The following is a 21,829-nucleotide window of genomic DNA, read 5'->3' on the forward strand; positions in this document are numbered from 1 at the left end:
AATATAAAACTAAAATATTACTTTTATAAATATATTTTTTTATAATTGTTTTAAGCAATAACTTAATAATTGACTTAAATGTTTAAAATAAAAAAATTAAGGATTGAAAAGATATGCATGCATATTTTATTAGTAATTTAATTACTTAATTTAAATTAAAATAAAAATTTTAATTAAATTCTTTTTTAATTTTCCTATTTTTATTCAATGTGTTTTTTTTTATTAATAATTTTCTTTTATTAAACTATTTCTAATAGTAATAATGAGGTAAAAAATTTATTAATAAATCTAAAAAAATATGATGGAAAAAGATTTAAATGAATAGGAATAATAATTTTATTAACAGGATATAAACTTAAACTTTTTAAGGTCAAAAGTAAGCTTCTAAACTTTATAAATATGATAATTTTATATCAGCTTGAATTTTTATCAAATATTAATAAACAAACTAAAATATTAGATAAATAATAAACAACCAACAATAAATATTTTTATGGATTTAATTTAAATTTTAAAATTATTTATTTTAATTTAATTTATAATTAAATAATTAATTGATTTGATGGTAGATTTTTATCTTTAGTAAGGAATTGTAGTTTAAAACATAATTTGATATCTCTAAAAGCAAATAGTTATTTATTTAAACGTTTAGGAATTTTATTTTATTTTATATCTTATACTCCAAAAATTAAGTAATTTGAATAAAAGCTTTAAAATATATAAGTATTTATGACTTAAACTTATAATTTTGATAATACATTTATTTAATTGTAATTTCTCATATTATTTTAAAGGTCATTTTCATTTTCTTAAAACAGTAATCTACTTTTAATCTTTTTGTAATTGATTTTGATAAAAACAAAATTTAAAATAAATGACTTAAAAATACAATTTAGTGTTTATTATTGAGAGCAAATATGTACAACAAAATGCATCTACTTAAAATTATTCGATGAAAAAAAGATGATTACTTATTTTGTTATAGATAATTATGCATATCAAATATCTAAATCTTAGCAACCTTTAAAATAAAATGTACATATTAAAAAAAAATATGTTTAAATATTTTTAAGTGTATGTTGTTTATTTGAATTAATGAAAAGATTAATGTAAATTTAGGTGATAATAATTGTAAAAAAGCTGTATTTTTACTAGATAAATTTTGAGTTACCTTGCCAAACGTATTAAACTGTAATTAGAAAGTCTTTTAATTTATGCAATTTTGTTTGACAATTCAAGTGATAAATAATTTTAAGTAGATTTTTGACTTTAAAAAATAATGAGAAATAATAGAAGCGATGGTAGCATAATGAGTAATACTCTAAACAGAAATGCAAATAGCAATTTAGGGTTATTAAGACCAAGTTCTCGTATTCAATTAAATACAGTAACTTAAACTGAAAACTTGCCCTATAGCAATGGACATCCTATAAGATCTATTAGAGGTAGAATAGAAAACAATAATTTAAATTAGCATCATTCGAGTACAGTGAATACATAAGGCACTAATCGTAGGCTGATTAATAGCGCATTAAGAGAAATATAGTCAGAATAAAATAGTTTTTAATAACCTTCTTCTGTAAATGAGATGCAGCAAGAGAATTTTCTATAACAGGTAAATGATAAGTTGCACCGCAATACCATTTAACAGAGGAGTTAATCCTTACAAAAAATTAAAAATATGAGAGAAAGCCAAGGAGAATCACCTCTCAAAAAGATAACAAGTTGGAATAATAATTAGTAACAAAATGGAACCAATAATAAAAGTTATTCGGCTATTATTAATTAAAATAACAATTATGCTTTGCAAAGAGGGAGCTACAAAGATGCTACAGATATCTTAAAACTGAACAATTCTTAGGTTTACTAGCATATACCTAAATTGTAAGATGTAAGAGAAAGCAATAACAATTTTAAATTAGGCTCTCTTCCTTTAGCAGCAGCATAGAATAATTAGAATGTCCACATAGGAATAAACAGTAATATGATAAACTGCAATCAAATAGAATTTAAATACAACATCGATTAATCCAAAAGATCTAATCGCTCTTATGGAATTATAAAGGCTTATGCAGCCAACACAAATATGGGAATATTTAGAAACTATAATGAAGATAGAGTATCAATAATTTTATCTATTTCTAAACCCTTCAATAAGAATGCTGACTATTGGCCAAAAACATCATTTTTCGCTATTTATGATGGTCATGGAGGATCTAACTGCTCTGATTTCCTGAGAGATAACCTGCATTTATTCGTAAGCATTAAATTTTAATTAAGTATATTAACAACTCACATGTAAAAGAAATAGAGATAGTAATTCACAAACATTCAAAATTATTACAAAAAAATACAAATAGTAGTGTAATTAAAAGCCTACTCCGATAATCAAAAATTAATAAATTATTTAGGTGATTGTATTATTTTATTTTTTTTCAGATTTATCATCTCTAATACTCAAATTAATATATAATTTTGTTTTTTCATTACGTTTGCCAGTTTAAAAAACTAAATTTTAATTATTATATTAATTAGATAGTAAGAGATGAATTCTTCCCAAGTAATCCAACTGAAGCTATTAAGAGAGGAATTCAATTTGCTGAACAGTCTTTCTTGTAGACAGCAGAATCTAATATGGATAGGTCAGGCTCTTGTGCTATAATTGTTATGATATTAGGTAAATTCATTGATTAAAAGTGAATATTAAAAAAAATCAAACAATTTTAAGAAATTTAATACAATAAAACATGATCAAAAATATCTATTTGAATTGAAAAACTTTAATAGAAAATTTAACAATAATTAGTTTCTAAATGTGAGCGAAGTATCATTCTAGCTTTGAAATATATAAATAAATTAATCAAAAATTTGTTAAATAAGTCCTACTAAATTTTTCTAAATTTACTGAAAAAAATAAATAATTCACTATAACAAGTTTTGATATATTTGATTCATTGTAAGCCAAATTTAATACAAAAAAATAGAAATGTATTTTATTGTTTTTGGTCAAACTCAATTCAAAAGAATAAAATAATAGATTAGAAAATAACAATTTATTGTAATAAAAATAAGATGATGTCGCATACACAGTAAATATTGGTGATAGTAGAGCTATCGTGAGTTTGAGAAACGGTCAATCAATAGAAAGTCTTTCAATTGATCACAAACCAGAAGATGAAAGATAACGTATTGAAGCAGCTGGGGGAAAAGTCTATCAGTAAAATATATTAAAATTGAAAATTTAATTTTATTTATTTATTTATTTTTTAAAAATAAAATAGAGCTACTGTAAACACATAAAATCTCATGTTTTAGGGTGTAAAAATAAATCCTCCACACAGGGTATTCCCAGGAAAATTATCAGTAAGTACAAATATTAAATATATATATATATATCTAAATTCTATTAAAATGATTTAGGTATCCAGGACAATAGGAGACTATGAAGCGAAGAGCTAAAAATACGGAGGAAACCCTAAAGTAATAATTAGTGATCCAGACATAGTGGTCACTAAAATTACATAAGATCATGATTTTATTTTATTAGGATGTAAACAAATTATCGATAAAGTTCTAGTATTAAAAAAACTTTTGTATATAAATAGGTGATGGTGTTTTCGACAGGCTAAGCACTTAGGAGGTTGGTAAAATTTTTTGGACCAGCGCATAATAATCTGATTTGACAGATCAAAGCGGTGATGTAGATATTCATAAGCAATGTGGTATTGGAATTGAAGCAGTTATGAGAGAAACTTTTGAAAGAAAAAGTTTAGACAATATTACTTTAGTAGCTATTTCATTTGATGGCTTTGCAAGCGAATTTAGTAAAATTTAAGAAAAAAAATAAAAGGAATAAGCAAACTAACCAAGTAATAATTTACCATAAGCTTAGTTGTTAACTATGCCCCCAGTAAACTAGAATTAGATATCTAACACTTACTCATCTTAAAATACAAGTAGTAGAGTCAAGTAAAAACAGATTCAACGAAACCTAAACAACAATTTGTAAAATTCTAACTCTTAGTAATAAATGCATTTATTCCCAAAAGTTTCTCCTACAAATATGGTATAGACAAATCCCAACTATAATACAGATCCTCTAAATACCAATACAATTAATAATGATCAGTAACAATAATTAGTATCACCATAAAAGCACAGATTCAATACACTTCAAAGTGAAGCAAATTTAACACCCTATACTAACGGTTACTTGTCAACTTAAAATTATTAGTATCCACAATCACACTAAAACAATTACAATAATCTATAAATTTACAACCATAAAATGACATAAAATTATGGTAATAGCAGTAGCTAAACAAATATTGCTTCTATAAACCAGAATTAATAGTATTAAAATGATTAGAATGGTTTTTATAGTGATATTGCTCCATTGCAAGAGAGTAAAAATAGCCAAAATAATCTTTAAAGTAACTCTTTAAACACAAGGCTTACTTAAAATAAATAAGATTTTGAAAATAGTTATTTCCATAAAAAGAATAGATTAAGTACACCGTCAACAATTAGAAAATACTCTAATTTGTAAACATCAATTTCAAATACATCTAACACTTAGCTTCAAATTGAAAATAGTAGGCTTGCTTTGTAATCAAATTAATCCCTTTAAACATTGAAAGCATTATAAAATGAAAAAATATTTTAGCAGCTTCAATAAATATAACAACAACAAAAAATGATATAAGCAAAAAAAAAGTGAAAACAATGTGTAAATGATTATTTTGATATATTTTTATCGATATTAACTTCAAGCAAGCAAAGATGATATTATTAAACATAAAATAAATAATATTCAAAAAAATAATAACTTAAAATTCTATAAAATTTTCGATATAAAAAGTGCCTTTAACCCTACCTATCATATATACAATTATTACTATTAAAATAACCTTGCTGAATATTAAAAGTATGTTTAGATACACTTACTAAAATTTAGAAAAATATTAATAAATAAGAGTACGTACTAATAATTATTTATTAAATACTAATATAATAACAATTATTTAATCAATTTAATCACATCAATCAATTAATAAAAAAAAATCATATTTATAAAAATAATAAATAATTATAATTAATTAATTATAAGTAAATGTATATTTATTATATAAATATTCAATTGTTTCTTTACTAATAATTCACAACTAAATACTTAAAGAAAATTCATTTTTCAAATTACAAAACACCTTAATAGCTTTAAATAATTAAGTTACTTAAAAAATTTATTTTCTAAAATTTTTCAATTTATTTTTTGTTTTTCCTATTCTTATTTATTTTAATATACAATAAATGCAAATAATAAAAATTATATTGATTTATAATAGTGCATTTATTAAACTCAATAGTTTAAGAATGATTTTAGAAAAATATAAATAAGAGCATTTAAATACCCATCATTAATTATTTATGAAAAATCACAAACTGTAATCAGTTTGTTAAATTGAATCAAATCATTCATCTAATAAAAATAATACATAATTTAATTGTATTCAGTTAATTATTTATAAGTTTGTATGTATATTGTAGAAATGTTTTATCTTTTCATATTAAGAATTAAAAATCATTTAATGTATTTTTAAAATATGTTCTTTCAAATATAAAGCCTTATTAACTTTTTAATTAATATAAATCTATTCTTATTCTTATAGTCATAAAATCAATAAACTAATTTTTTTTATAATTTTCTAAATATCTATCACACATATTGTTTGCATTCTCAATATACTTTTCTTATCTTTTCCTATTCTATTTTTTCATTTTCTAATTTACTTTTATCCATTATTCGATAGTATAAATTTCAAGTTTTTTGTACCATTAAAGTTAATTTTAAGATATAATGTAAATAATTGTCAAATTTAGAAAGTAAATTCTATTTTTACCATTTTTTTTACTAAAAATGATACCTATTTTAAATTAATAATCTAATAATTTATTCATACTAAATATAAATTACATAAATAAACATCACTCTTTGTTAGGATTTCTTTTAGGATAAGTTATTTTATGGTTATTTTAATTTTAATCAGAAATAAACTACTTCACCTATCCTTTCATAGCTACATATTCATTTTTAGTGTTATTTATTTCAATATTTGTCTTTTATCTTTCCTGTCTTGATTGATCTAGCTTTACTTTTAATCTTTTGATGATTTATAATTCATTATTTTATTCTATTTGAGTAAGCAATTCTTGCTAGCTATACTTAATAGTTTTAACTTATTTGCCACTTTTTTCTTTGCCACTTCCCATCATTCTTTGTAAATTTACTGTATTTGTGATTTCGTCTTCCATGATTATTTATAGCTGAATCTAAAAAATTTATATTTATTTGTACTTGCTTCTATCAAAATAATATAACTTTATTTTTTGGCTTATTGTCAATTTTTTTTTACAAAATTAAATTAAAAACAGGCAATTTGTTAAAAACAAAATGAATGGTGACTCTTAATAATTGATTTAAAGTAATTATAATTTTTAATTTTAATATTAATTCATAACACAATTATATTAAAATGGTTTTTTTGGATATAAAAATGTATAAAAGTCATTATCGAGTCAACAAATTTTCATAAATTTCAACTTTTAGTTTTGTTCTAAAATAAAAAAGCAATTCGTCTTTATTGTTTTAGAAATTTAATTGTTTGAAATATAATAAGTGTTTATAAGATAATATTGAGGTAAAAATGAATGAATTTTTAAAAGAAGCTAAGTGGAAGATAATAATAAGTTAGTTACAAACAAAGAATGATTATGAATGCTATTACTGGATGTGATGTGATTAATTGATTTTTAATATAAATAAAATTTGTAAATGAATGAATCAGTGAATTATCTAGATATCTATTTTTTTTATCTGAAGTGAATAGATAAATAGGAGATGCACAATAAAGTATAGTTTTATGAACTAAAAGCCTTGTCAATTTATTAATTAGTACTCATAGTATATGGTTACAAAGAGATATTTGCAACGAGTAAGAGAATGATATATTTATTAATTCATCAATCAATCAATCACTAGCTATCTAGGTAGGTGATGTTTATTTATTTATTTACTTATAGTCTTTTTAGTATCATTGAGCAAGTGTTTATTTATTTATTACTTCCATACCCAGTTTATATTAACAATATATTATTTATTATTAGATAAAATAAGTTATTGAGAAACCTCTTCAGCCTTTGATTCAGAAAATTTATATAAGGTGATATTCTCAAAAAGCCAAAAAGGTCTCTTCATTCAACTCACTCTTCCTTAGATTTTTTTTTCTTCTTCTTCTTTTCAACTTGTTCTTCAGCAACTTCTTCTTCTAATTCTTAGAGTTCAACGGAAGCTTTCTTTTTTTTCTTCTTCTTCTTTTCAACTTCTTCAACTTCCTCTTCTAATTCTTAGATTTCAACTGAAGCTTTCTTTTTTTTCTTCTTATCCTTTTTACTCTTTTTCTTTAATTGTTCTTCGCTTTCAACATACAAATTTTCTTGTTTTAATTCTTCTAAGACTTCTTGCATAGCGTCGATGTTTTTAGCAGATTCACCACCACTGGTCAAGAATTTTAATCTATCTTCAACTTAAGTTTTCATTCTTTCACCGAATCTGTTGGTGGGCTGTTCATATTAAATGGAAAAATTAATATAAATTTATATTTAGTTTTGTTTTTTTATTATTTGTATTTATTAAATTCTTACGTTAACCAAGAAGTAATCAAGTCTGGCAGCCATAGAACATTTATTAGCAAGATATCTAGAAACTTTACCTTTGTTTTTACCATCAGCCTTACCAATGAAAGTTGAGTGGAACAACAAACCGTATTTAGGAGTATTGGCCTTCTTCTTGAGAGCTTAGAACAAAGCCTTTTCAGCACCAAGAATTTAGACAGTGGAAGCGGGGTATTTAACTAAGTTAGAGAGACCACCAGCGTGAGAAATAAGCTTGGCACCAACACCTTCACCAATCAAAGAGGTCAAGTTAGGAGCGACGGCGTCCATTTTGCTCTTCAAATAAGATTAGATACCTTTTCTGAAGTCGATTAACTTGATGATTTTACCGCATAATTCCTTTAAGCAAGTCTATATTTATAAATAAAATTTTTAGTTGAAGAAATTTAGTTTAAAAATAAATTAATTACGTTATCCATTTCGGAAAGATCTTGACCAGCAGAAGTTTTAGCAGCATCGATAACCTATTAGGAGATATCAGCATCGATAACAATTTCTTCAACCTTTTCAAGCATATCTTGAGTAGCATTGGTTTTGGGTCCAAATAAATCGACTAAACGAGTGTAGACTTCGTTATCAGTGACGATCTTGGCAAGTTCGGGGAAGTGCCATCCGTACCATTCCTTAATTCTCATGCACAAAGTATTAACATCCTTATCTAATTATTCTAAGACTGCAATACAATTGATGATAGGCTTATCTTGTCTCTTGACATCGAATTAGATTCTATTTCTGGACCAGCTGTGAGCCAAACCCAATTGAGCTTTAATCAAATCTTCTTCCTTGAAGTCTAGTAGAATTAAAATTTTATTTAGTATGTTTGGTTGGATTTATAAGAAATAAAAATCAAATGTATTCAGAATTAAAATAAAATTGTTGCTCTTTCTTACAATAATAATAAAATATTAACACAACATTTTTAATATCCATTTATTTGAAGATTTCTACCTGGAATTTGAAATCAATTATTTTTCTCAAAATTTCAATAAAATAGAACTATGCATTATGTCTATCTATAAATATATCTATTTATCTAAATTTTTATCTAATTCACTCTTTTTTTAACTTTGAAATAAATATCTAAAATTTATTTGCAGCTAATATTATTGCGTATCAAGAATTATTTATCTAAAAATGATATTTCTAACTTATTTTATTTATTATTTTTCCCCTTTGTGATTTACTGAATACATTGATTATAATTTTAAGTTGATATGTTTACTTTCGTTCTTTAAGAAATTGACAAGGTGCATACGAATGCCTCTGAATAATTCGAAAACAATATCACCAGTGATAGTTTCGTATTGTAATTGGTCATTCATCTTTTAGGCTAATTTACTGTCCAAAACACCAATTTGAATTTTACCCTTCTTCTTTGATTTAGGGATATTTTCTTCAATGAAGTTTTTAAGATCTTCAGTCAATTCACCACAACCAACATTTTAAGCAGCATCTCTAGCAGAATCAGCACTGAGGAAAGGGTGGAAAGCCTATTTAATAAATAACAATTTAATATCAATTTGAATATGTTTTAAAAATTGTTTTAAAATCAAAGAAAATCCGTAATTTGCTATTGTAAATTTTAGCGCAAGTCATATTAAGATTTAATTTTGATCAAACTCTCAATGGTTGAATTTTCTCATATAATTTAATTCATCTAGATTTTTTTGGATTAACCCATATACTAGGATGTGACTTATTACTACAGATATAATGATTTTAAACAATGAATGCAGAATAGAAGGTTTTTTACCTTAAGTTGGCACATTTAGGAGAAGGAGGAGAAATCGATAATCTATTTTTAGATTTATTTAACCTTAGCTTGGGCTTCATCGAATTCCTTAACTTCGAATAAGGAAAATCCGACGGCATTATCGTGGATTAAGTATAACACCATTTGAAGTATACTATATATTTATTATATTTGTTTTTATCTGTGTTTTTAAGTATTAATATTTTGCCTATTTTATTAATTATTGCGTTTGCAATTAATATTAACTTTTTTAGCTTTAATTTTGTTTTTTATTCTTATATCAATTATTTTAGTCTCCTTTTATTCACAAGCAAACTAAAATAAAGCAAGTAGCAATTAAATACCTATAAAACAATCATTATGAGCAAAAAAATTTTTCAATGCATATTGATTCCATATTTCTTTACACAGCTTTATTTATTAATTTATTTTATTGCATTATAATTTATATTCATTATATTTTATTTATTTCTATTTATTCGTTGAAATTATTATTATTATATCTTTTCCATTTTATTATCTCTATTTCTACATATTCATCCATATTTAAATTATTTGAATGTATCCAAGTAGAAGATTTTAACGCTCTATTCAAATCATCTTATTAAAATCCATTTATTTATTTATTTATTTTTTTTAATTAATAAAATGCTGAAAAAATTCAAAATGATTTAATAAAAAAATATTTTAAATTAAATTAATTTTTTATTTCAAAAAATAAATTAAAAATAATAAAATTAAAATGAAATAAATTTATTATAAAAAAAACAACATAAATTATTCAATTAAATAGCTAATTACACGTGATATATGGATTGTATATTTTTTTATTTATTTATTTGTTTGATTGTTTGCTTGTTTATGACTATTTGTCTGACAAATGTTCATCATAAATATTTCCTTCAAAATACATGATTATTAAGATAATGAATGTTAAAAAAAGTATTATTGATATAATTAAATAGGGATTTTATAATTGTATTGATTTACATTTAATTGCATTTATCCTTTTTAGAACAATAAAAAAGATATAATTTCTTATAAAATCTTTAAATAAAAGAAAAATAATTACATATTAGCTTTTTCTTCAAAAAATTCACTAAAAAACGTTTTTGTCAGGAAAGGATTTAGATAAAGCAATATAATTAGAAGAATACTGAACCAATATAATGAATTTAAAGCTATTATTAATTTCTGTTTTCTGCATCATTTCAGTTGTCTTATGCGGAGTACGATTTTAATTATTATTTTCTTTTTTCATAAGAATAATTATTTAGCAAAAACACATTAAGCATCCTAATATGAATTAAATTTTTAATAAAGCACATTGAAACTGGTAAAGCTAAATCAGAAGCTTTAAGGGAACTTGCTAGTAAATCTCCTAATGGAATTATTCACTTTAATTCAACTGGTTATAGGTAATTGATGATTTCATAATAAAAGAAGTTTTAATGAAAATTTTTACAAAAATAGATACTTTTTACTTGAGTAGCCAAGACCTTATGAAGTTGTTTTGTTTTTCACAGCTCCTAAATGCGATTTCTGCGAGTAATTTATAAAATTTATGAATTAAATAAAAATGTTGATTTCAATACATTTCATTTGAGCTAAATAAATTGAAATACTTAAAATATTTAGTAAAGATATCAACAAAGTTATATATATGTCAGTTTAATCCTTTTATTAAAGGATTTTTAAAAGGCACCAATAAAATTTAATTTTTTGAAAATTAAAGGTAAATGCTCACTCAATACGAATTAACCTCTAATTATTATTATGCAAATAATGGACATATTCCCTTCAAGGATAGCTCCAAAAAGCTTAGAGCAGTCTACTTTGGTATGATGAGTTTCGATTAAAACACAAGAGAAACTTTCTTAGATGTAAAATTTTTTATAAAAAATATCAAATTTATTTATTTATTTGTTTAAAAATAGCTTGAATTCAAGTCAGTTCCTAATCTCCTTGTCTCAGTTCCTTAACATGCATTAGTCTCTGATTAAGAAAGGTAACTATAAGCTATTAACTAATAAAAAATATATAGGTAATTAATGATTAAATATCTTATAATAGAAATAATTTCTTAAAGGGATTCAAGTGGTCTATCAGTGGTTCTGATGGTTTAGTTACTCACCACAAGTTGTTAGAATACATCAATAAGCGTACTGGAAGAGAAGTGAATAATTTTTGCATTATTATTAATTACTCAAAAGAAATAAATATATAAATGAAAAGATTGAATACTAACCTCCTATTCATGAAGTTTTGAGAAACTTAGGTATTTTGTTGATTTTGATTATATTGACCATCGTTGTTTTCAGACTCTATAAATCATTCTTCTTGAACACTAAGCTTTGGTTTGTTGGCTCAATAGTAAAATTATTTATAAAAATAAATAAATAAATAAATTATAATTATTTCTTTTTTTAATTTAAGGTGATCTACTTTGTTTGCATAGCAGGATTTATTTATAATTAAATCCACGGTGTTCCAATGACTGTAAAATTAAAACGTTTATCTTATAATTTTGGATTTTAAAAATATCTTTTTATCAAAAGACTGTTGACAGTAAGGGAAATTTCTAATGGATGTTAGATAACTAAAGAATGTAGCTTGGAGCTGAAGGATTTGTTATGTCTGGATTAAGTAATTCGATTGTTAAAAAAGAAATATTTCTTCTTAAAATTTTCTAAATTTAATTAAAATAGTTATCCTCTCTGCTTTAACAATTATTTCTTACTAGTTAATTGCTAGATTAAATTAAAAAAATATTGTTAACTAGTTGCTCCTTATTGCAATTTTCGGTACTACTTTCATAATTGTTATCAAAATAGAAGAGCTATATAAATTTAAAGGATGGTATAATATCAACTTCTTCCCTCCTGATCACTACAATAGAGGGTAAAATATTGATTTAATTATTTATAGTAATGATTTTTTATAAATTATCAAAGACCTATTATGAAAGATCAAGGTAACAGCATTTGAAGCAGATAATAAATTTAATATTGTTAACAAATTATTTAAGTTATAAATAAATAAATTATTTGTTTTTTGTAATCAAACTTTTATGAGTTATTTCTATTCCATCAATAAATTAAATATAAAATAATACGTTTTAAAATATAGCAAAGATAAATATTAAAAACAAAAGAACTTAAAATATACTCAATAATTTCATTAATTTCTTTTTAAGTTATTTATGATTAAGAAAAACTGATTTAATAACACCTTTTTGATATATTACTCAAATTAATATTAGTTTTATTTTTATGATTAATGACTAGAACTTTAAATTTAAAAATTCTCTTTCAACACATTTTAAATTAAGAATTTATAAAAAAAATATAAAATTTCAATAGAAGAACTAACAAATAGGAGAAATGAATTCAAAAATATAGATTATATGATAAGTATATTAATTATTGTATGTTAATTAAGAATGTATTTATTACTAAATATAATTAATTACTCAATAGATTTCTGACTAATCAATTTAATTATTAAAATAGCATAAAAAGAATCCAATAATTATAAATTTATTATTAAAAATAATTTAATGTCAATAAATTAATACATATTTGATGCTTAACAATTTTAAACTGTAAAATAAAATAATTTAAAATTTACAAATAAAAATTTATATTTTAATGCATTTATTTATTTATTTTTATTAGTAATAATTTTTCATAAAATTTATTTTTTATAATGAAGTTGGATTTTTTTTCATTTTGTTTCAGTAGGGATTATAAGATGAAGGATCAGGGAATTAAACTTCTAAACTTCTTTTGAATAAATATTCAGCCTATTATTTAAATTAATTTTAATTAGAGCTTTTAATTGAAACTTTAATTTAATTTAATTACTAATTGATCAACTGGATCTTCTGGATGAGTTTTACATAATTCAATTAAACCTTCTGTTAAGAAAGGAACAACATTGTCTGCTAAATATTGACTTTAATAAAAAGAAATAAATATTTTTTTTTGTTAAATGTAGTAAATATTACCGTAAAGATTGAGATCTTTCATCTAATTTATCTCTCTCCTAATTTTTAATTTTTTCCATTTTTAATCTGTAATCTTCTTCTTAAAGTCTTCTTTATTCTTCTTCTTTTTCATTTCTTGCTTATTCCTCAGCTTACTCTCTTTTTCTTTATTCTTCAAGCTATTCGTTGAGATCTTACTCTCTTTCTATTTCTTAAACATCGTCATGAATTTGATAGTTCTTAAAATTACCATTCTATATTGAAAATATTAAAATACATTAATTTCAAAAAAGTATAATTTAAATAGCAAGCATTATTTAATTAATTTATTTTTACTCTTTCAATAAAAGAACGGAGATTATCAAATGGCTCGTTATCGTGATTTTAAGAATTTATAATTAAGGGATCTATTTAGTTTTATTTGAAGAAGTCAAATAAGATAGGTTCTCCAGTATTCTATTCATTGTGTTTTCTATAATCAGCTAGTCTTCTGTTCATCCCTTCCTCATTATAATGAGTTCCTGCTACCTTTTCTTCAGGGAGTTCTTTAACTCTTTACTTTAAAAATTCGTCAGATGCTTAAAAGAATACTACACTTTCTGGTATTAATGTATCATCGATTATTTTCTCTGCATTTTCATTATCTTCCTCGCCATCTGCTAATTTAGATTCTTTTAAATTTAAAAAAAATAATTTTTTATCTCTTCTAAGTAGCTTTATTTAGATTACTTAAGAAAACTCCTTGTGCTTATGCAAAAGTTTTGGGATATCCATCAAGGACATAACCTCTATTTTAACAATCTGTTTACTTTAAACGCCATTGGAATGCTTAAAACAGCATGGTATCAGGAAGTCTAATTACAACTGCGTTTTCATCAAAAACAGGAACAGGTTCACCTTTTAATACGTTAATAAATATTATTTAACATATGTAAAGAAAGATGTTTATTTGAAATTTATTTTTTACCTTTTTTGGGTTTTTTCTTTTTCAATTCAGCTTCAAAAACTGTTCTGGCAGCATCCACTTATGTTTACTTTAAGTTTTCAAATTCTTCTTTAGCAGCTTCATTAACTTTCAAAAATTATTCAACTACATGTTTGATAAGGATATGAGGTATATTGTAGTGTTTGGCTAATCTAAATTTATTTTAAATATTGAATTTTTTATAACAATTTTTATAAATTTATAAATAAAAATATACTTTTCACCATAATATGTCTTGCCAGAAGCAGGAGGGCCAGCTAAGAAAATACGATTAGGCTTGAGTCCATTAAAATCGTTGAATTCTTTGTTAAGCTTGGCAATATTTTAGATTAAACCTTCTTTACAGTGCCATTCTGGTCCCTTAGGAGGTTTATCAACTCCATCTTATTCATCATCTTCTTACTATTGTTCTTCTTCTTCAGCTGTAAGATCAAACACTCTAGAAGGGCGCAATCTAACATCAAGAGAGAATATATCAAAATTATTATTACTTAGAGCAGCTTAAGCAAGATCAATATGCTTGACTTTGCCAGTACCTAATCCTTTGCTTATTGCTTGGACTAAACTTAATTGAGTTGGTTTTTAATTATGATCGATAGCAAAGATATAGCTTTAATTTGGTGGTTTATCAACAATTTTCTTGGCAAACATTGCTAAATCTCTAACGTGAATAGTAGGAATTCTATTTTTGCCATCTCCAACAACTATTAATTCTTCTGGGTCCTACAACCAAGCACTCTATTTTTTTATAAAAAATTTTTAATTTTAGAAAATTGATAGATATTATTATTTCTAATTCATTAAAATATAACATTCATTTTTAAATTTTAAATATAAAAATAAGTAATTTCTTAAAAATTTTAATATCATTAAGTATACAATTTCTTTCTTTATTAATTATACTTAAATTAACATATTTTGCTATTTATTTTATTTAAATTTAAGAATTTAATTTAGAAAGCTTAAAGTTAAACTTTAGTAAACCTTCACCATTAACTTTAATTAATTTAAATAGATAAACTCAATAAATAATATCAGATAAAGTTTTAATTTTCACCATAGAACTAGGTATTAATTATTTTTTATCATAAACTTCTCCTATTTTATCTTAAATTGTTTTTTTTTTACATTTATAACTTCCTATTACTATAAATTCTATGTTTACATAATTAATTTTCTTTGATGATTAAGAAAAGCACTTTGTAAATAAAAGAACTTTATTATTTTTAAAAATTTATTTTAATTACCTAGAAATGATCATAGAAAACTTATTCACCATTACCATACTGAATACCAGAACAGAGTACATAAGATCTCAAATTTTATTTAGCATTTCCTGCAGCAATACACATAGTTTCCAATGATTTTAATACTTCATATTTTGGAAGAGGCTTTCTTTAAGTGTATTCTTTTTCAGTGTATCTTAAATAAACTTTCTGTTATAATTTTGAAAATAGAATTGAATTTTTTATTATTTCATTTAATTTTATTAGGATATAATATCATTAATTGTATTTATATAATTATTATTTTTATCAATATTATTTCTAAAGAAGTTACCTTTTGTACTTCTTCATCATCACCACCAGCATTCTATGCTTCGTCTTCATTATCGCTTTAAGGTTCTTCAAGTCCATCCTCTTCTCTTATTTCGTCATTTTCTTTCTGTTAAATTACGATTAAATTTATTAACAAACGCTTTTTGAATTTCATCTTTGTGATTTATGTTTCTAATTAAAAAAATATTAATCTATCTATCTGATTATTTACCTTTTCTCTTAAGGGAGTATTAGACCAAACCATTACACTAGAAATAAAAATGAGAATTTTCTCGTCCTTGTATTCACCCATTTTAAGTGCTATTTTAATAATAATTTTATTTATAACTTTGATATCGCTAAAAAATAGTACTTTTAATTGCAAATTCTGCTTCTTCTAAATCACAAGAATTCAAATCATATATTATAACATCTGAATCAAGAATAACTTTAGACAGAAATGTCAACTTCGAGGTCTATATTAATAATTTTAAAATAATTTATTATTTAATTAAAATTCTAAATTAGCAATTTATGATTTTATAAAATTACGTCTATCACTCTAAAGACACCTCTAGGTACATCGCTTTAATCATGAGGAGAGAGTGAACCAACTATAAAATGAGGATTTTCATCATTTATATGATCATTTCTAAGTGATTCAACTAATGCTTAGCCAACTAAAGTATTTAAAGAGCTTATAAAAAATCTCTTTTATACTAAAGGCTCCTTCTTTTAAGCTGTTTTCCTTGTTGTAACTGATTCAGTCATCTAATTGGACAAATCTTATAAAAATTTAGAAATTTTACTTTTGCTTTTTTAACTTAAACTAATTAATGTTTTACAAATGATACACTTTTTTATTAAAAAATAAATAGATTTAGAAAATAATCAAGCAATTATGCATATCAAATTCTTGTATTTTACATAAGCAGAAAGCAATACTTTTGTTTTTGTTAAGAGTTTATTTATTTATTAATTTTCATTTTCATTTTGAAATTATATTACAGTTTTAAAAATATTTGTTGACATTTTTAATCATTCATTTTGAATTTAACTTTTTTTACATAATAAATATGTTTAATTTTTTATTTTATAAAAATAATTATTTGTATTTTTTATAATAATTTATACTAAGTTTAAATTTTATACATAAAAATTATTTTTTTCTTGAGATAAACTTTAAATTTTCTATGAATTTAATAATAAAAGTAAATAAAAAAAATATTTAAACATAAAATTTATAGATTTTGACTAAAAAAATATTCATTATTTTTGTTTTAGTTTATGAAATTTTTAAAACTATAATCATAACATTTATTGGGCAAAAATTATAAAGAATTAAATTGCATAACATCTAACTAGTAAATAAACTTTTTATTTCCAAATATTACAAATTTAAATTTGTTTTGGTTAATTTTATTAGTTATTTCTTGTTAAAAATTAATCTTAACTTTTGGATAGTAAAATACATAATGGTTAAGATGTTTTGAAAGCATACAAACAATATATATTTCTTTTTAATTTTATAATTTTCAACTTAATTAAATTAAACATACATTAAAATAAATTTATCATTTGCAATTATTTATTTAATATCTTTCCTTAAAATTTATTTCAAATTTAAATAAATTCTGCATTTAAAAAGTGAAATAATTATCATAAGTAAAATTTAAAAACTATTTAATAGAGAAAAATAATATAGAAATTCAGTCATATTTATTGAAGAAAGTAGAAATTTGTTAAATTTTGCAAAATCTTTTTTCTGTATTTTATATATTTTTTGATTTTTAATTTAGATCAAAAATAAATTTTTTGATTAATTCAGATTTTTTCATAATTGTGCAAAGATTTGAAATTTATATATATATTTTTAAAGATTGAAGATAAAATCAAAAAGTTAAATAATTTATAACAGATATAATGTGGTAGATAAATAGAAAGAAAGGTAGAGAGAGAGCGACCTTATAATAGTGAAAACGATTAACTTAAGTGAACAAAACAAATAATGAATTTTAAATGCTACAGATATAATACATTTTTAAAAATTGCAAAATAATCATTTGATAGTGAATTATTTGCTAATTGAATGATTGATAGATAGTTTAATTTATTTATAAAAGAGAATAATCTAATTTATTATTATTTTATTTAGATAATTGTATATTTATTTATTGATTTAATAAAAGCTTTCCAATCTACACATCCAATAAAAATAGAATTTAGCTAATTGCAATTGTTTTTATCATTTCAGGACTGAATTTCGCATTTAAATTTTCATATTTTAGTTATGAATGCTTGTTGATTTGGAAAAAGTAGAAGATTATAAGCTAATATTATTATTTATTATTGGTTATTTTGCTCTTTTTTTATTTATTTATTAATTTAGCAAGTATGAGTGCATGAATAAGGATGGATGGATTGATGTTTGTTTTAATTCACTTAAATTAAGCAATTTTAATTACTATTATATTTTTATAATTTATTTATTATTATTAATTGCCTTTTCTGTCAGCTAAATAAATTGTTTCTAATTCAATCAGAAAGTTCATTACTTTCTTCGTCCATACCATCATTTTTAGGGACTTATTTATTCTTTTTAGCCTTTAAGCTGGCTGCTAAATTTTGCTTAACTAATTCTTGGTGCTTTTCTTTAAGTTGTTCTTCAATGGTATGCTTAACTGGACCTTCAGGGATAAGAGTAGCATGCTTTTCAAGGTCTTTCTTAATTTATTGTTATTTAACTCTTCTTGAAAGTTTTAATCTATTTTCCTTAAATATTTCTTCTCTAGTTTATTTAATCTTTTCAATTCTCTTCATGGCTCTGATTGTGTTAACATATAACTCACGATTGTATTTAACGGGCTCGTTTCTCTTCTTTTCGAAGTCAAAAACGGAGTCTTTGAGCATTTCCTTACCTATTATAATACAAAATATTTTTATTTACTATGATTATTCATTTCCTTTTAACTTAAATGTAATTTTGTAGTGATTAAAAATTTATATGATTAAAGATAAATTTAATTTGATTAAATTTCTCCTTTTTGTTTTGCAGCATTTTGGTTATTAGCTTTATATTTCTTTTTAATCCTACAATAATTTACAACAATCAGCCATTATTAAAATTGTTTCTAAGCTCGATTATAATTCAAGCCAAGCTCAACAAACTAAAATAATGAAATTGTTTATAAATTAATAAATAAATAGTTAGTCATACCATGAGCCTTTCTGTAAGCCTTTGTCCATTTCATCTTTCTAGGATTGTGTTTGGCCTTGAAATGTCTATGGCACTTTGATCTGCAGAATCTAAAGACCTATAAAATTATTAAAAAGCATGAATTAGTTAAGCAAGCAATAATAAGGTGACAAATGTGTGTGTGTATTATATAGAAGTAAATATGATTAGTAGTAGGCAAGAGGTAAATTAGTAGGATAAAATAGAATTTTAATGAAGGAAATGCAGATAACTTTAATTATTTGTATTGCTCTTGCCTAAATTAGCTAGTAAAAATGAAAAGCTCAAGTTACCTTAGAGTCGTTACGGACAAATTAAATACCATGACCAGGGTAAACTGGACTAGAGCAAAAGTAGCACTTCTCAATTCTCATGATTATTAATTAATAGAAATTAGACTAATCTAAATGTTATTTTATATATATTATTTAATTAAAAAACAAAAGTAAATATTTGTCTTTGTTTCACTTATTTTTAATTGTGATTTATAATTATTCTTTTTTGATTCATTCATATTTTTTTGCTATGAGTGAGATTCATTATTTTCATTCAAAAGATATCAAAGAGCTATCATGCAAAATTGAATGCACTTTTTAGCTCATTTTACAATACATTTATACATACACACACCTATTGCAAAATCAATTAATAATTATTTTTGTATCTTGTATTATTTTATGCAAAATTAATTCGTCCTTTCTTTTAAATTTCATTCTACTTTTTAACTCTCAGAAATAATAAATTAGAATTTTATTCATTAATTTAAAAATTATTTTTTTTCAACTCAAAAAAAACAAATTTTTTAATTTTTATTCTCAAAATATTTTATTTTCTAATTATTTTTTTTCTAAATTTTTAATTATTTATTATTAACTCCCAAAAAAAAAAATTGAATTTAAAATAAATTAAATAAAATTAATTTAAGTAAAAATTTATTTTTAGAAATTCTTTCATAAGTGTTTGATTTATTCTTTATTACTGTGAAGTAAAGACTTAAAATAATATTAAGTAATTAAATACTTAATTAATTTTTTTGCAGAGTTAATTCATTTTTAAATTGCATTAAAGCTTAATATTTATAAAAGAAAATAAAAATCAGATTCAGATTTTAATTTGTAAATTAAGATTACTGAGTTTTAAATACAACAAATAAAAGATAATCAAAATTTAAATCTTAATTATTTTAAGGAATATTACATCATTTATTTTTAAATGCTATGGGATTTTGTCAATTCTATCTTTAAATCCCAATCTTAAAAAGTCTATAAAATTTTTAAGGCACAATCATAGAATAGTAAAACTATTCAAGATAAAAAAAAAAGATGGATGGAGGAAATAACTTTAAATAAAAATAAAAATACAATAAAGAGCTTTTCATATTATAAATATCTTACTACTTTTTAAAAATATATTTTAGCTTTTTAATAAAATTTAGGAAAGATATAATAACTTTTCAGTATGCTATTTGAAAATTACTGAAAAATAGTACAAATCATCCTCATAAATGATGAATTACATAAAAAGTATTTAAATAATTAAAAAACTAGAAAATATTATACTTTTTACAAAAAAATGTGCTGGTATTACTAACAAAAAATTGATAGAGTATATCTATCTATTCCAAAATATACATAACTTAAATAATTCCTTAAATTCTTTTTAATTTCATGAATTAAAGAAAAATTTTAAGATAATATTATTAAGTCTAGAAATACTAAAAATCCATTTTCTTAATTTCAGATGAATATCTTTTAAATACACTGAGTAAATTTCTGATTTGTTTATTTCAAAAACTGTAACATAAACTTTTATAACTTAGAACAGGCAAAAATGCTTGCAAACCACTCTATAAAAAACCTAAAAATTTATTTAAAATTAATTAAAAAATATCTTTATAAAATAAAAGTTATTTTAGAACACAAAAAAACGAATGAGAAGCGTTAAGTAGGTAGCTTTTTATGCGCATTATAATGTAAAAAAGAAAAAAATTTATGGACAAGTACTATATTTAGTAAATAATTAATGGAATAAAAATAAATAAATATATTAGAGTTTTGATGGAATAACAATATATAATTCACTAAATAAATATATGTATAGAGAAATTTACCAATAAATTTTTTAAAAGCAAAAAGGGAATAAAAAAATGAGTAATTAAAAAAAGCAATCTAAATGGTAAAAACAAATATCTATGTAATATAAATTAGAGTGACAACAAATAATAAATAATATTCATATATTAAAAAATAATAAAAAATGCTTATTTAAAATAAATAATTAAATGATTTTCATGGCTGAATATTTTTTATGAGTTATGCTTTCAGCCAATCAAGAATAACTTTTAATTAAATAAAGGTTTAGTTTCTTGTTATTTTTATTACTTTTGATAGTACCCACCACCTTATGGATATGGATAAATAGATAAATAGATTCATTATTTGATTAAAAATGTGATAGCTGATCACTAAAAAGTATATTAATCAATTAATGAATGAATACAAGTGATTTATTTTGTATTAAAAAATCACTGCATAAGTAGTATTCACTCAAATAATTTAATCAATTAATTATTTATTTATTTTTTTTTTTAATATTTTAA

General features: G+C 22.4%; 7 protein-coding genes across 7 annotated transcripts; 3 read left to right on the forward strand and 4 right to left on the reverse strand. All coding sequences in view use genetic code 6, as the record gives it.

The window, feature by feature from the left end:
• Positions 1 to 1,279: 1,279 nt before the first annotated feature.
• Positions 1,280 to 4,720, forward strand: TTHERM_00558020 (protein phosphatase 2c; the record flags this gene model as incomplete). The annotated part of the gene is made up of 6 exons (XM_001022366.3): positions 1,280 to 2,257; positions 2,536 to 2,677; positions 3,073 to 3,217; positions 3,282 to 3,363; positions 3,421 to 3,550; positions 3,606 to 4,720. 6 exons carry the CDS (start codon positions 1,280 to 1,282, stop codon positions 4,718 to 4,720), a joined length of 2,592 nt encoding a protein of 863 aa, XP_001022366.2.
• Positions 4,721 to 5,985: 1,265 nt separating this feature from the next.
• TTHERM_00558030 (hypothetical protein) lies at positions 5,986 to 6,312 on the reverse strand (the record flags this gene model as incomplete). The annotated part of the gene is made up of 1 exon (XM_001022367.3): positions 5,986 to 6,312. The coding sequence occupies one exon, from the start codon at positions 6,310 to 6,312 to the stop codon at positions 5,986 to 5,988; it is 327 nt and encodes a 108-aa protein (XP_001022367.1).
• Positions 6,313 to 7,260: 948 nt separating this feature from the next.
• On the reverse strand, positions 7,261 to 9,628 carry TTHERM_00558040 (nucleolar protein 5a; the record flags this gene model as incomplete). The annotated part of the gene is made up of 5 exons (XM_001022368.3): positions 7,261 to 7,620; positions 7,702 to 8,082; positions 8,142 to 8,521; positions 8,954 to 9,221; positions 9,485 to 9,628. 5 exons carry the CDS (start codon positions 9,626 to 9,628, stop codon positions 7,261 to 7,263), a joined length of 1,533 nt encoding a protein of 510 aa, XP_001022368.1.
• A 1,025-nt stretch (positions 9,629 to 10,653) lies between these two features.
• On the forward strand, positions 10,654 to 12,472 carry TTHERM_00558050 (OST3/OST6 family protein; the record flags this gene model as incomplete). The annotated part of the gene is made up of 11 exons (XM_001022369.3): positions 10,654 to 10,713; positions 10,808 to 10,902; positions 10,958 to 11,032; positions 11,220 to 11,367; positions 11,422 to 11,492; positions 11,558 to 11,660; positions 11,720 to 11,857; positions 11,921 to 11,983; positions 12,043 to 12,130; positions 12,193 to 12,385; positions 12,439 to 12,472. 11 exons carry the CDS (start codon positions 10,654 to 10,656, stop codon positions 12,470 to 12,472), a joined length of 1,068 nt encoding a protein of 355 aa, XP_001022369.2.
• A 748-nt stretch (positions 12,473 to 13,220) lies between these two features.
• On the reverse strand, positions 13,221 to 16,766 carry TTHERM_00558060 (Dpy-30 motif protein; the record flags this gene model as incomplete). Its single annotated transcript, XM_001022370.2, has 12 exons — positions 13,221 to 13,289; positions 13,351 to 13,441; positions 13,494 to 13,726; positions 13,809 to 14,143; positions 14,202 to 14,369; positions 14,440 to 14,609; positions 14,675 to 15,195; positions 15,705 to 15,893; positions 16,018 to 16,122; positions 16,228 to 16,316; positions 16,369 to 16,471; positions 16,548 to 16,766. The coding sequence occupies 12 exons, from the start codon at positions 16,764 to 16,766 to the stop codon at positions 13,221 to 13,223; spliced, it is 2,292 nt and encodes a 763-aa protein (XP_001022370.2).
• Positions 16,767 to 18,530: 1,764 nt separating this feature from the next.
• TTHERM_00558070 (60S ribosomal protein L24) lies at positions 18,531 to 19,604 on the reverse strand (the record flags this gene model as incomplete). The annotated part of the gene is made up of 3 exons (XM_001022371.3): positions 18,531 to 18,913; positions 19,213 to 19,309; positions 19,524 to 19,604. The coding sequence occupies 3 exons, from the start codon at positions 19,602 to 19,604 to the stop codon at positions 18,531 to 18,533; spliced, it is 561 nt and encodes a 186-aa protein (XP_001022371.1).
• Positions 19,605 to 20,897: 1,293 nt separating this feature from the next.
• On the forward strand, positions 20,898 to 21,288 carry TTHERM_000558089 (hypothetical protein; the record flags this gene model as incomplete). Its single annotated transcript, XM_012799267.1, has 2 exons — positions 20,898 to 20,994; positions 21,137 to 21,288. The coding sequence occupies 2 exons, from the start codon at positions 20,898 to 20,900 to the stop codon at positions 21,286 to 21,288; spliced, it is 249 nt and encodes an 82-aa protein (XP_012654721.1).
• Between the last annotated feature and the right edge of the window lie 541 nt (positions 21,289 to 21,829).

Source organism: Tetrahymena thermophila (genome assembly GCF_000189635.1).
Source record: "Tetrahymena thermophila SB210 genomic scaffold scf_8254486, whole genome shotgun sequence".
Classification (NCBI taxonomy): domain Eukaryota; phylum Ciliophora; class Oligohymenophorea; order Hymenostomatida; family Tetrahymenidae; genus Tetrahymena; species Tetrahymena thermophila.